At 35.4% G+C, this 16,143-nt stretch overlaps 1 protein-coding gene and 1 long non-coding RNA gene across 6 annotated transcripts in view; one reads left to right on the top strand and one right to left on the bottom strand.

Moving 5' to 3' along the window:
- Positions 1-2,771: 2,771 nt before the first annotated feature.
- LOC135714070 (uncharacterized) lies at positions 2,772-5,406 on the top strand. Its single transcript, XR_010518802.1, has 2 exons — positions 2,772-5,224; positions 5,282-5,406. It is a non-coding gene; the product is annotated as an uncharacterized LOC135714070 (long non-coding RNA).
- A 106-nt stretch (positions 5,407-5,512) lies between these two features.
- LOC135714068 (FAD synthase-like) overlaps positions 5,513-16,143 on the bottom strand; it is a 102,063-nt gene continuing 91,432 nt past the window's right edge. For all 5 annotated transcript variants that reach the window (XM_065237338.1, XM_065237341.1, XM_065237337.1 and 2 more), the window contains one exon: positions 5,513-6,537. In XM_065237338.1, the coding sequence (XP_065093410.1) occupies positions 6,402-6,537 (136 nt within the window). In that variant the 3' untranslated portion in view covers positions 5,513-6,401. The remainder of the gene's footprint in view (positions 6,538-16,143) is intronic.

The raw sequence follows: 16,143 nt of genomic DNA, 5'->3' as shown, positions 1-16,143 counted from the left end.
GTTGGATTGTATATAGTACATACATGCATACATATACATACACATACAAGTCAAACTATTGTCTTAATTCGACACCCTTAGATATGTGTATTGGGGTATTGTTCGATGCAAGTAGTTAAGCAGCCAAAGATTTTACAAAACTGACATAATTTTCCCTTCTTTATTTAAAAGCTCGGTCTTTATTCTCATTACAATCAGATATCAAATTGGTAAACCATTTCTTTATGTCGTTTACAATTAATGAAAAGGCGTATTAATATATTAGCAACATATTTTATTTCCTGCTATGCTCATTTTGTGTGTCTTACCATTAACATCTCCGTTTAAAAACTCATATTGCTTGTGAGACATACAATAAGAAAAGTATGTTCTTTGCACATTTTGATTGGAACAATAATTGTACAAATACACTATAAGTCTTCATTGTGAAACTATTGTATAGCAACCACTTTGTTCGTACACTTTACACACTGGTCAAATAAATACGAATACAAGCTTTTAACGAAGGCCGTCACCAAATATCATAACAAGTCATAACCACAAAGTTTATCTAGGGTGTTGAACGACTTTGTACTGTTCACAAGTTCTCACAATTTCACAATATTTTTCACAATTTCATATCGATAAGTTGTAACAAACCCTAGGGTCATGTTTAAATAGATCGTACAGTGTAAATTGTATCTTTCGGGGAAATAGTTTTTGGGAAAACGTTCCTTTCGGGGAACTGGTTCATTCGGGGATAAAACTTTGGGGGAAAAGCAGTACAATCAATTTATCTCAATTTAACTACCTACTTTTTTAGTTGGAGGGAAACGCTGGTGAGCAATTTATGAATAGAGGGGTATACACTAAAAAAGGTTGAAAACCACTGATCTAGATTGCCGATGAAGTAATATTCGTAAACGATGGGTGTACTTTTGGGTTGAACCTAATATATCTTCAATAATTTGGTAAACATTTCCTACTAAAACCTTAAAGTAACGTGTTGTATTTCTCAATTCCTCCGGTACAATGGCCGACTTTCCCCGGTTGAAAACCACTGCATTATACTATCGACAGACATGATTGTACCATAGAAGTAACTCTAAGTCCAGATGGTCCCGAAGAAACATGCTCAACTTTTTGGCTCAGTTCTGGTACTATCTTCGATCCCGAGCTAATCGATACACCCAGGTAGCATAATACAGGTAGAAATACTGCATAGAAAAATGAGGAAATACACAAACCTTTCTTCTGAGGTTGTAATCTTTGCTATCAAAATCGTTCGAAGCATTTACCTTTGCGCGGCAGATGACGCGATTATGTCGGTCTCAAGGCCCACGCACATTAGATCCGGATCGGACGCGTTGCGGCAAAGTGACAGCTAAATCTATTGTGTAACTGTCAAATTTACGTCAACGCAACGCAAACGGATCTAATGCCCTTCATAGCGGTCGTATGAGAAAATGGAAGAGTTGCCAGTCTTCTTGATATGTTGTCTTCGATTTAAGGGCTAGGGGCTGTCCATAAACTACGTAGACAGTTTAAGGGGGGGGGGGGTTGACAATTATCCACGGTCCATACAAATTTTAAAATTTTTGTATGGGCGATTGTCTACGCAGGGGGAGGGGGAGGGTCAAGAATCCCAAAAAACTGTCTACGTAGTTTATGAACAGACCCTTAAGTACGACACACCAATTTCAAATCGTTAGTTTCCACCGGTTGATTGTAGTTTCGTTGTACTTATTTAATCTAGTACCACCATGGTTACCATTAAATTAGTACAACCAGAGTACAATCAACCGGTGGAAACTAACGATTTTAAATTGGCTCACTACTTGACTAGCCTATTGGTCCCAAGCAAATCGATTAACGTACCCCATTATTGTCGAAATTCTAGAACTACACTATGTTTGTTTTGATTCGCTATGAAAGTTTGACAGATAAAATTAGGGGTTCGTGGATTTTCCTATGTTTCGAGGGGTGCATCGATTAGTTTGGGACCGAAGATAGTACCAGAGCTGAGCAAAAAAGTTGAGCACGTTTCTTCGAAACCTTCTAGTCTTAGAGTTACCTCTATGGTTATACCTTATACTGAAAATAAGTGTTTTCTGCAAAATAGTATTCCTAACTATGGTCTTTGTTTCAGTGTATGCATTTAAGGGTTAATGCTTAATGATTAATGCTCCCACAACGCCCCTCCCCTTGGCTAGTTTTTGCACCTTGCTGTTGGTGGGCGGGCTTAATTTCATGCTTTATAGTGGAGTGTTGGAGACGGTAGGTTTATGGTCGGTGTTGCTGGCTCATGCCGCGATAGAATGGCGACATGGGCAGGCGATGGGGATTACTAAGCTTCCCCTCTCTGATAAACCACTGCATGAGAGAACCAAAGATCTAGTCTAGCAGTGATAGTATCACACTTGTTACTCCTTTTATTGAGAGCCGCGTCGTAGTACGCTTACGTATAGGCACTGACGTTGGGTGTGATGTTGGCGGGTTTTGCCGCAAATCACTCTTATTTTATTTATTTTTTACGCAGATAGATTTATTTGGGTTTGCAGAAAGTGCCCAACAGTGCTCCTTCTATTTGCGTGACAAGCTTTCATTGTTGTTTTCATTGAGGTATTACTCAGAAAACAATGTTAAACATCATTTTTGTACATGGTATTGTAACTAATCTTATATGTGCTTCATTTTGATTTGGGATAAGTGTTTGAACTATGGCTCGGGATTTCCACTGTGGTGTGCTTCTATTGTGCCATGCCCATATGTATTTTTGTGGTGCCACATAGTGGAAATGTGAGAGCGTAGTTGGAACATTTACCCTATACAATATACAATTTAAAATTAGCTTGGAAACTAACTTCAAAGTGAAGCATTTTAGTCACTTGAAGGTGTCATCTGGGACGAACAAAGATATAAGATAAGATATGTAAAAGCCAGAAGTACTTGAAACACGTTAAATTGTAGTTTAAAAGCATGGATTATGTAGGTAGATTAGAGATTTCAGTTATTTATTAAATAAACTTCAATTATAGAATTCAGAAAGCTAATTAACATAAGAGATAGGACGCGGGGGGTCCGCTTAGGGAGGCGACTAGCCTATGAAGTTGTATAATAAATCTTCCTATTTAGTGTATTTGTTAATTACAGACAATGTCAATAGCGAAAGTCATATCTTCAACCAGGCGCTTACGAACAAGTGAAATTTTAGGAAAGATGTGTTAAATAGGGGAATTTACGTATTCTCGGCAACCTAAGCAGCGACCTTCTTTCTATAGCCTTTTTCTCTAAGGAACGCACACATATGAAGTATTGGTTTGTTTACAATCTTTTGCTGCCAGCTACTCTAACAATTTCAGTCGAAAGAATTGTCAAAAACTGTTTTGAAACGCTTTTACAAAGCTCCAATCTTCTCTAGTGAGAGCGAGTATTGTCGGCAACCAGTTTTTCTTCGGCAACCGTTCCATTTGAACTGCATGTAAATCTGCTGTTCTATTATCGTCAACTCGAAATCAACTACAATTTGTTGAGCGTGTGTTTCATTTCAAGTAAACCATGCTAGATTGCTTTTTCACAGTGGTAAAAATATAGTCAAATTGAAGCTGAAAGCATAAAGAATCGTTTGCATGCAATCAGCGAAGTGTTTTCGTAAGAAAATCCAGTGAAAATAGTGTTTCAATTTGGGTTGCCGAAAATAGTCTGTCATGCCGAAGCCGTCATTTCCCCTATGTTGATAGGTTTGAAATAAGAATTAGGATTATTGTGCTTTAGTTTTCGGTAAGTTATGATGTGTCAACAAAGCCCTTTTGAGCAAATTTTCAAACATCAAATTGATTGAGTGATTTATTGAAAGACATTGCGTTGCGAAAATTGACAAGTCATACATCTAACATAGTAGGAGTAGCAGTGTCGCATAATCTTATCACAATTGCTGCAATTAGTGCTTGAGGGGCCAGCAGGGCTGAATACGGATCAAAACTAACATAACTACTAACACTAAAATGATCCCGGAACTAACACTTATCCATTGCACTTTTAGTTATTTATTAGTTTTATTTTTCTACTAAGTCATCTATGCTTCTTTCTATTGTTTTGATCAAGTACAACTAATACTAATCTACCTTTATGTATGTTTTACTCCCTTTTAACCCATTATCTTTGTGAATGGCGAATCATATGACGTGAGACACGTACAAGCTGGAACTCAAAGAATTACTTCGAACAGGATGTCAAACAAATTCAGGACCAATCCAAATGAGACCAGAAACCAACAAAGCATCGGGGAGTTATATATTCTGGGAGAGTTATTTGATAAATAATCAAAAAGTGGTAAGTTAAAATCAGAGCCAAGGATCATGAGAGGGAATTGTCAATAATTCATTAATTAGTAGAAATCTCGATAACTTTTTCAAGGATGCGTATCGGCTTTTGTAGGCGGTGCGTTTGGTCGTCGATTTGGCGTAACTGGTGGCTCGCCCGCGCGTGCTGGCACTATCATCAGATAGGGGAAATTTTCCTCTACCTGCTGGTGGTGTTGATAAGCGTGTGCGAGCTGCCGGTTGCGCCGGATCGACGATCGGATGCATTGTTTGCAGGAGCTGGTGCTTCCCTTTGAAAAAGTAATCGAGAAATAACCATATTATCCGGTAATTGATATTACTATTTTTATATATCAATGAAATTAGTCATGACAGAGTAACAGATGGGGAAGGACAATAGACACAAGTTGACACAATAAACAAGACAAGTGGGGGTTAATACACAAGACAAAATGACAAAATAAGTGACGACAGAAGACAAGACTGGGACGAAAATCAACCTTTTAAAAAAACAAGAATGCGCAATTATATTATCAAAACTATTTGGATCAGCACAAAAACAACAGTGACCAAACGGGCACCATAGCCTAGGAACGTCTGTGTGTTGATTTAAAATAGAGGCTCATAGAAGCAAAATTTACCAATAAAAGGGGTCCAGTGTAGAGTTTTAGCAAGTTGCTGCCACTGGATCACTACAAAAAAAAAAAATGATTAATAATGCTCCCACAACGCTTACTCTTAAATATTTTATTTTTCAATTGCCTATTCTAGCAACGTGAAGCAACCTTAAGAATGGAGGAAGCGCGATACAGATCACTCGGATATTACAAACACCGTCAAAATTTGGATAATGCTATTCAGAATCCTGATGAAGGCAATATTTTACCGCAGAAGCCACCTCCAAGACCCCTCGAAGAAATCACGTAAGTTTTATTGTTGACCATATTAAGCTTGAAATACAGTTTTTTTTTTCGTTTCAGGTGTTTTAAATGTGGAAACAAAGGTCATTATGCAAATAAATGTACCAAAGGACATTTGGCGTTCTTATCTAACAATGCTGTTCGGAAATGAAACTATTCTTACAATAATAAAGCTATCCTTTCAGCAGTTGTTTTATTTTTACTTCTAATATTTCATCGATTTACTACAATCGACGTAAATTTTAAATAACAGCTAAACAAAAATACAATGATTAGTACAATAAATTCAATTTGAGCACCATTCTTGTGTTATTCCTAGAACAGGCATGATTCTACTAACATTGTATGTACAGTTAACTTTCGCTCGTTGGGCTAAACCTGTAGCCCACTTCGTGAAAGGCTTTCGTTAGTTGGGTTGAGCTGTCGAGCCGAAAATTGGTTGAGGGATACACCAATTGTGTATTATCATCACAATCCTTTAACAACTACCCAAATTGTTTACATATGCGCCCCTCGAAAAAGAAATAGCACTGTCAAAAATGACGTTTGACTTCGATTTAGGAAGGCTACAGCTCAACGAGCAAAATTTGACTGTACTAGGTTGTTTTCTTGTAATCTATTATGACGGTTGTACTTCCGCTAATCGCATAACAGTTCCATGTCCTGTTTATTTATTTAACGAACCTTTCAATTTGAAAGTCATTCAGGTCATTGTGTGTAAAATTAGATTGCAATCACAGAACAGAAGTGGAACTTCGGATCCAAAAGTGGCTCCATATTATTGTTGTGAACACTAGCGCAGCTACAGTTTATATGGGCAGCATGCTTTGATGGTATGAGTGTTCATAGAAAACCCGTGTGAAGTGCATCCACAAGCATCGCCCACTTTCTGATACACTGATTCGTTCACACTTCCACTGTGTTACAAAATTAATTTTGAAAATTGTATCTTATGTTATTTGTTACTTTTAGAAATTGAATAGTTTTCTTCAATTAATCCATCTCCTGTAGATTTCTTATCTACATGGGACTGTTATGCAAATAGCGGCAGTGTAGTACTATTTTGAAGAAGTAGAATGCTACAATTAGGTATGTTATAGGTATTATGCGGCCTATATAATGCAGCAACTTCGCTGGTATTTCTTTTCAAGCCTGAAATCATCATCAATCTGAAGTTACGTTACAATCTCCCCGCTCTTTCAAGCTTATCGTGCTGTAATTGATAGGCTGCAATATAAATCATTTCTCCGGATTTCCCCGTACGTTTCAAGTTCGGATTCGGAATGGTGTTGGTTTTATCGCCGATTGACGTATACCTAAAATAAACAAAAATATTAGCATGTTGTTTTCAAAGTTTTCGTCACGAAAGCTGTGACTCAATATAGTAACGGTATATGGTATGTAATGCCTTGTTCAGACTGGATAGTTATAACATGTTATAACGGTTGTTAAATAATTGCAACACAGAAACCACCATCAAGATAGCGTTATAACATGTTATAATTCTGTAGTCTGAACGTACTATAATTCCAGAGACGTTGATGGAGACACGCAAAGAAAATTTCTGTCAAAACAGCAGCACGGTTTTTGAGAAATCTTTTGGCAATGTTACTGGCAACCATGTTTCTTTGAGTGGCTTCAAATGTCTTTCATACAGTGCCGCAATGCTGTTGAGAATATTTGAACGTTCGACCGGAACTGAATGAAAATGAAGTGCGCTATTAAGAGTGGTCCATTAATTATGTCACACAAATTTGGCCCATTTTCAACCACCCCCCCTTTTTTATATGGCTCGTCACAGTTTCCAAAACCCCCTCCCCCCAGCCAGGTTTACAAAAGATTGTGTCGAACATATTTTTCTTTACTTAGGTTTAAGCAAAAAAGACCAACAGCTCTGCAGTTCAAGAATAACTTAAAACTGCTATCAGTTTCTCAATTCATGTCATCGTATGAATACGATGATAGACTATGACTGACGGACTATACAGCATACATATGCCAGGAAACGGTTTCAGTAATAGTAATAGTACGTTCAGACTACAGAGTTATAACATGTTATAGCACTATCTTGATGGTGGTTTCTGTGTTACAATTATTTGACAACCGTTATAACGTGTTATAACTGCTCAGTCTGGCCAGCGTTTAATAGTACGTTCAGACCAGGCATGGAAAATCATTTGCATTTATTTCGTGCATTCATTTATAGTACGTTCAGACTACAGAGTATTAACATGTTATAGCGCTATCTTGATATAACATGTTATAACTGCGCAGTCTGGACAGCGTTTTACATTCATTTGCCCCTAACTTTTTCATCAACAAAATTCCTCAAAATGATGTGCGGAGCTTTTGTAGGTTTTGCTATTACCTACAATTTTTCTTAACAACTCAAATCCGTATCTCTTATGCATGACGAACCAGAGCGAACAGAAGCCACTACTGTTTTTAAGTGAATGTATTTTACATTCACTGAAAAACAGTAACAAGTTCTGCCCGCTCTAGTGTGTGATGCATAAGAGATACAGATTTGAGTTATGAGCAAAAGTTGTAGCTAATAACAAAACCTACAAAAGCTTTATACATCATTTTGCGGAATGCTGTTGATGAAAAAAGTTAGAATGTTAGAAAGTTGAATGTATGAAATGAATGTAAAACGCCGTCCAGACTGGAGAGTTATAACATGTTATAACGGTTGTCAAATAATTGCAACACAGAAACCACCATCAAGATAGCGCTATAACATGTTATAACTCTGTAGTCTGAACGTACTATAAATGATTTTCCATGCCTGGTTCAGACTACAGAGTTATAACATGCTATAGCGCTATCTTGATGGTGGTTTCTGTGTTGCAATTAGTTGACAACCGTTATAACATGTTATAACTCTCCAGTCTGGACAGCGTTTAAGTAACGATCTTCAAAAGTAAGTTGTGAGTGATGACCAACTAATCACTGTGGAATACCGGGAGGACGTTTTCGACGTGTTTTTCGTCATGTATATCAATCAGTGCTATCTTAAAATCATACTTGAAGTTTACTATACTGAATGATTATACTTGCGAAGCATTGCTGTATATCAACGAGTATGTCTACGTATTCTTCGTTGCTTTGGAAAAAATATTCCGCGACAATATATCACTTACCATCACATCCTATAACGTTGCTGCCAAATTGGGTGATCTTATGAAAACACTCAGCACAAATATTTTTGAAGATTGTCATGATATCATGAGAAAAATTATTGGAGTAGTAGATTCACAAATCGTTTCGGATCGATGTTTTGAGAATTACTTGTTATTTTACACAGTTGTAATGTCATATTTACATATTAATCAATAATAGAAATGGGCCCATCAGCATTTGTAAAGAAACCGTTCCAAAGCCCATTCCTTACAAATCCAAGGCCACCCACACAAACCAACACCATCATCGTGTAGGTAGAAGTTTCCTCTATCCGATGATGGTGTGGGTTTGCCTTCATTCGCAAACCTAAACCACAATCAAGTAGAGGAGAATTTTCCCTACCTGTTCATTGTATTGGTTTGCCTTTGCGGACTTCGGTTCGCGAGAAAGTGGCCTTACAGGGCTTGTTTGCAGGATGGAGTTGGGGCCATTTCAGTTGTTGATCTTGATATGGTGCTCGTTCACTGATCAAAATCAGATTCACATCGTCAGGCCCTGCCCACGAATAAGGGGATTGACAATGATTTGTCAAGTTTTATTTTGCATTTGCATTATATTTGTTATTTTAAGTTTGCTTTTGTAATTATAAGCTATTTAATTGAAACTTTGAGTTGTATAAACTTGACGAATCATACATCTAACATAGTAGTAGTTACAGTGTCGCATGATCTAACAACCACTGCCTGCAACTAATGTTGGAGTCGGCAGGGCTGATTACGGATCAAAACTAACATAACTCTAACACTGAAATGATCCCGAAACTAACGCTCATTCATTGCACTTTGAGTTATAAAGTAGTTTATTTATTTTCGGTGGACATTGGCCAAAATTGGATTTTTTTTATATAAATGGAATCCTAAAAGGACCTAGATTATTTAATACACCTCTATTCCCGTTTTCGTACGAATCGTTTGTTCGTTCGAACGAGTTCGAAAACGGCATTCTGGTTTTCGTACGAACCAGTTCGAACGCAAGCTTTTTCGAAAATAAACAGCGTTAGTGGTACCAAATGCACTTTGACATTTCTTAACAATTCGAAGCATAGACCGCGCACGAAATTGACATTTTTTGGTCAAGCGGACTATCAAACGATGTCAACAAAACAATAACATTGTTAAAATTTTGTTTTATGATCAGTTTGTTTTCAATTCTACAAACGAGCAATTCTTTACGAATCCGCAAATCGGTTTATTTTTGTAGATTTGATTTGGTTGAAAATTTGCAGAAACGTTCCTTATAACCGACTATGCCATTTTGCATCTTCATATCGCTAATTTGTATCCAGCCTTATTTTTGAAAAGAGCATATAGAAAAATATCAAGCATATCTTCAGAAAATTTTTACTCGAAAACTGTTTGCCCGATCGGTTTGGTGTCTTGGGCAATATTGCAGATAATGGATGAGATTATTTGAAAAAATATGCACTCTAAAAAAAATACACATCTTTTTTTTTAAATTTTAAATAAAATCTTAAAAACCATTTTTCTCAAAAAATTATTTTCCTATTTTTTTATATATGTTTTAGGGGACAAAAAATGCCATCTATTGCACTTTAGGTCAAGATGGAAAAATGATGGACAAAAAACTTATGATTTAAAATAAAACTCAAGTTTTTAGAAAAAAATATCAAAAACTTGGTCCAATTTTTAGAAAAAAATATCAAAAACTTGGTCCAACTTTTTTTACTTTTTATAATGCAAGAACACCAAATTTATCCTTTAAATATGTCGAACCTCTTAACGGAATCCCTTTATGAAGAGCTTTGAGTTCGGTCATATCTCAAGCTTACTCGTCTTTGTATGGAGGAAAATTATTTTATTTTCAGAGGAAATTTTTATAAACAAACTAAAGGCAATCCGCTTTCTCCATTTTATGTGAATTGTTCATGGCTAACCTAGAAAATACTCTGGAGGATAGGAATTTGTTGCCCAAATGTTGGTATAGGTACGTGGATGACATCTTTAGCATTGTCAAAAGGGAAGATTAAATCTAATTTTATCAAAAACTTTGGAGGCCATAAGCAACGTTCACAAGGGCATCAAATTTACTCACGAAGAAGAGAGAGACGGCAAACTCCCCTTCTTAGATCTTCTCATCATCAGGGAAACGTCTTCGTTCAATTTCGAAATCTATAGGAAACTAACAAACACAAAGAGAGTAATACTGTTGGTAATACCAAGCACTTCAAACCATTCCCACCAACACAAAATGACCGCTTTTCACCACATGGTTCACAGGTTGCAAACTCTTCCTCTTAGCGATACAGGCAAATCAAAGGAAATAGCTCACATTTTTGAAATCGCTAGACTTAATGGGTATCAAGAAAAAACAATTCAAGCAGTAATCGATAAAAGAACAAGGGATCATTTTAGGCGTATTTCTACAACTCTTACACCAGTAACTGAGGGTTTAAAATGGGTAGCGGTGAATTTCGACAAAAATATTACCAAACCATTGATTTCAAAGTTTAGAAGTTTTGGCCTAGATTTAGTATTCAGCAGCAGGACAAATCAGCTGAAGTCGCTGTTAGGATTAACAAAAGATTCAATAAATGTCTTAGGGAAAGCCGGAGTCTACAAAATCTCTTGTCCAGATTGCAATAAAATCTACATTGGTCAGACGAAAAGGACTTTGGAAACCAGGTTTACGGAACACATCGCAGAGGTAAACAAGGCTAACAAAGAGATGGATAAAGGACTTCATTATGAATTTAAATCCAAGGTTGCAGAATATATCGTTACAAAGGGGCACAATTTAACAAAGGATAACATTGATATCCTGCGGACCGCCTTGGAAACTAGACGTAGCTGAAAGTTTAGAAATATTTAAACATAATCCATCAACATTGCTTAATATAATTCAAGGAAACGGATACTCGAGACTCTTTAGCATACTACCTAAAACAACACATCGTAGAATGCATCTACCTGTCGGAGACTGAATTTAGGTAGCTGTTTAGGTAAATTTTGACTTGGCAGTGGATACCTGTTGATTTTTAGTACCTATTGATTAGTATATAACTCGTAGATAAAAGATGGATTCTTCAGTGGTGTTGAGTACTTGGCACTGATGAAGTCTGCTAGTAGTAGTATACTCCACTATTACTTCGAGGTTGATTGAGTGATGATACGAAGGAACTTGTTCTGCAGTTTTTTTAAGACGATGAAACCAGAAGAGCAATGTCTGGGCAGCGTGATTGCGTAACAATAATAAATGATGGTAAGCGTCAGTCAGTTCAAAAAAGGTCGGGAGTCCTACAACCGATTCAAAGAATTAAATAGTGAAGTACAAGTTGAGTTTTCAACATTTGCAAATCTCAGGCATAAGAACTGTAAATTGTTAACTAGTTCAGGGACACATAATGTGTGTGTATGTACTATTCATGAAAATGTTCATTTGATTATTCACAATTTAAAGAAATTTGATTTGTCCATTAATTTGAAGTCGATGACAGATATATATATACACATATATATAAAATGTTAAAGAAAAGCAATACGAAAACTGCATGGATTCATCTTTTTTCGAACAAAAGTTATTGAAAAAAATCGTGAAAAAAGGCATTAATGAAATACAATTTGAACAATGGGTCCGACTGACAGATGTGATATTTGTTGTTCCTATTTAATTGGAAAATTATATAAATTAATACCTCATGATTTTATAAAACAACAGCAGTCTATGTTTTTGCAGAATACAAAACAAAATTTACAGGAAGGTGAATTTGTAGTAGTATGTGATTTTTCAGAAAACTACACATTTGTTTTTCAAGACGAAGTACAAAGTGATCAAGCATTTATCATTTATTTTAAACATGAAGAAAAAATTCATCATCTTTTCAAGTATGCAGTAATCAGTAAAGATTAGAAACGTATGGCTACCATAGCTAGTCTAGCGAGAGAACGTCAACATCCGATAAAAAATACTAGGGAACTATACGATTGGGCTCAGAAGCGAAACGAGGATCAGCTGACTCAAATTTTATACAACTACTTAAGAATATGAAACTCAAAATACAACTCATTTATTCCTATTTCTGAAAGACAAATAGAAGTCAGACACTTTTCAAACTGTTGCAAAGAAAATTATTGATATTGCTATTACAACTATATCAATCTAACAATGTAAAAATAAATGAAATCATTCTCGAAAAATCGCAATTATAAGTTCTTTGCATATGCTAGCGAGCGAAATATGTATTTGCAAGAAAATAAATTGTTTTAAAACATACGCATTCCGGATAATTTAGATCATATCGATGAGCCACCAAAAGCATTTTCATTGTAAAATTTTATGATTTTCGGAAAAAATATTTTCGGAACTGGAGAAACGCGAAATTCATTTAAAAACTACCAACATTTAAAAAATATCTACTTTCAAACCGCTACATCTCGAAAACGGTGCGACTTAGAAAAAAACACTTGAGTGCTATTTTATTGTAAATTTTGTGTACTTTCATTATATAAAACAGTAACAGTAATTGGATCAAGTTTTGGATATTTTTCCAAAAATCAGTACTTTTTTATCCATCATTTCTCAATCTCCCCTAAAACATATTATCAAATTAAAAAAAATGCAAAAAATCCTTTTTTAATTTTTTTTAAGACTTTATTTGAAATTTAAAAAAAAATTGTGTAATTTTTTTTATTACCTGCAATATTGCCCAAGACACCAAACTGATCGGACAAACAACTGTCGGATAAACAACGAGTAAAAATTTTCTGAAAATAATCTTGACATTTTTCTATATGCCCTTTTCAAAAATAAGACTGGATTCAAAATCGCGATATGAAGATGCAAAATGGCATTGTCGTTTCTAATGAACGTTTCTGTAAATTTTCAACCAAATCAAAAAATACAAAAATAAACCTAATTTGCGAATTTGTAGGGAATTGCTCAAACATTCAAGTTTGCCTGCTTTAGCATTTTAAAAATTTAAAAATCATGTGAATTTTTTTCTAGTTTAGTGCTCTTTTTGATTTTTTATTGCCTAATATGAATTTTAAATTACATATTCTAGATCCTAGATTGAATTTTTTGAGCTATTTGAATTTTAATTTTACTTCTTCTGTAACTTTTCAACTGATTGTTGCTTTTTTGTGATTTTACCGGTGAAAATATTATTTTCTATTGAAACTTTGTAATTTAAAATTTTAATTTTTGTCTTTCAATTAAGGAAGTTTGAATTTCCGGTCTCAGAGATGGCAATTTAATCTATTCCTCATCTCTCTCACATTTGCCTGTCTGACGGTTTCAACAGTAAATTTGAGCTTATCCAAAAAATGGACTACTACCATGTTTGCTGAAAATGTAGGGGAAATGGCTCTAATGTTGGCCATCGTTAATTATCTGTTATTTATCAATTTTATCTAGATGAACGCGTCATTGGGACGGTACAAATGGATATTTTTGGTCGCTATTAAAAGTTTAGTCAAGTGCTGAATTTATGTATGGGCCCAAATTACGGGCATTTAGGCCGACATTACATCCATTTCCCCTATATCAATGTTCCAATATGTAAAAATGATTTTTTTTTTCAGGATTTTTGCAAGCTTCAGAATTCAAGTTTTTTGTATTAATATTTTGAAGTCATAATAACATAAATATTTGTTATGTGAGCTGTTACGAGATTTCTTTGTCCAAAAGTTTCTAATTGTTTTGATCCTTAATATTTCTCAGATTTCGAGTTTTAAAATTTTTGTTTCTAAATTATATTTTTATTTCATGATTTTTCAATCAATTTCCATATTAGATCTTTAGCTTCACGTAATTTTATGCAAAATTATTATAATCAAACAACCAATTCACAAAAAAAATGTGTTGTAGATTTGTTTTTATCCACCGGCTGTCTCGCGATTCGCGAGTTTACATTCGTACGAAAATGGGAATAGCACAAAAACGTTCGAACGAACGATGTTCGAAAGTTAGAATCACCTCTATTCCCGTTTTCGTACGAACCGGATTCGTTCGAAACGAAAGCAATTTCCCATTCCCGTTATCGTTCGAAGCAATTGTAACTTTCGAACATCGTTCGTTCGGATAAAAACTTTGAAATTTTTTGTAATCCCTAATAAAAATGTTATGGTTAATTTGCTTAACGACGTGTTCGGGGTTGATTTATTGATTAATCTTTATTAAGGAGGCTTTAAGCCTGAGGCTGGTTCGCCTCCAACGTGTTCGGGGTATCATCCAAACTATTTGTGGAATAGTTCAATCATTTGGGTTATCGTTCGTGTATGGTATTTTTTTATAAGGGATGGCCTTAGTGTACAAAAATATCTACAACCAAATTTTTGGTGTTTGATTGTAATAATTTTACTTAAAATAACGTGAAGTTAAAGCTCTCATATAAATTGATTGAAAAATCATGCAATAAAAATATAATACACCTCTATTCCCGTTTTCGTACGAACCGGATTCGTTCGAAACGAAAGCAATTTCCCATTCCCGTTTTCGTTCGAAGCAATTCTAACTTTCGAACATCGTTCGTTCGAACGATGTTGCTATTCCCATTTTCGTACGAATGCGTTTTTTTGTCCGCTTTCCAAACGTCACTCCAAACTCGCGAATCGCGAGACAGCCAGGGGATAAAAACTTTGAAATTTTTTGTAATCCCTAATAAAAATGTTAATTTGCTTAACGACGTGTTCGGGGTTGATTGATTGATTTATCTTTATTATTCACCTCTATTCCCGTTTTCGTACGAACCGGATTCGTTCGAAACGAAAGCAATTTCCCATTCCCGTTTTCGTTCGAAGCAATTCTAACTTTCGAACATCGTTCGTTCGAACGATGTTGCTATTCCCATTTTCGTACGAATGCGTTTTTTTGTCCGCTTTCCAAACGTCGCTTTCTTTCAATTTCTGAACCCTGTAGGAATCGTTGTAATAATGTTTTGCGGCATGCCCTTCTTTACAGGTTTAAAATATAAACCAAAGAAAATATATTCTTCAAGGTACTGGTATCATCTTTTATGCAGTTATCTTTATGAAATTTTGTGCAGTACGTTTTTGTATATTTTGAAGGTATCGTTACAGCACAGACAAACAGACATAACACTCGCAAGTTGTTCATCGAACAAGCATTTAACGGACAATTTAAAAGTATCGTAGTTGGTAGTACCGCCACTTGTGGCGCGCATAATCAATTCCCTTGCGTTTGACGTTTAAACACTACCGCCATCTGTTCAGCGTAGTGCCCACCACAGTGTACTGAACAGATGGCGGTAATGTTTTAACGACGATGTTTTACAGTGAGAAATACTCAATGTGTTATGTCTGTTTGTCTGTGGTTACAGTTTATTTTTAATTTTTTCAAGGTTTTGTAAGCCCTTATACCCCGAACAGACTATGGCTTATATCATGTAATATAGGCTGCCTTGTAATGAGCACTCATACATATAGTTTTCACTGGAAATCCTATGTATGAGTGCTCATTGCAAGACAGTCTATATTACATAATGTAAGCCATAGTCTGTACGGAGTATTATATGCTGTTGTAGTTACACTTCACTTTTACCGTTGCAGAATTCCCTTAGGTTCTTTTCGAAATTTTTAGAACTCTATGAGCTCTTTTGAAATTCTTCTCAGAAGTCCACTGGAATTACGCTTAGAACTCTTCATGATTTTTTCTCAGAACACTTTGGAACTCAAATTCCTTTAGAGTTTCAGAATTTTTTCCCGGAATAGGCTAGAAATTATCGTCGGAATTCGTTTGAAATTTAGCTTAAAATCCCTTTG

Source organism: Ochlerotatus camptorhynchus, unplaced genomic scaffold (genome assembly GCF_037179485.1).
Source record: "Ochlerotatus camptorhynchus isolate MF236.1 unplaced genomic scaffold, CSIRO-AGI_Acam_v1.1 ptg000603l, whole genome shotgun sequence".
NCBI classification, from domain to species: domain Eukaryota; kingdom Metazoa; phylum Arthropoda; class Insecta; order Diptera; family Culicidae; genus Ochlerotatus; species Ochlerotatus camptorhynchus.
The sequence above is the reverse complement of the archived record's forward strand: the minus strand, read 5'-3'. Positions and strand labels throughout refer to the sequence as shown.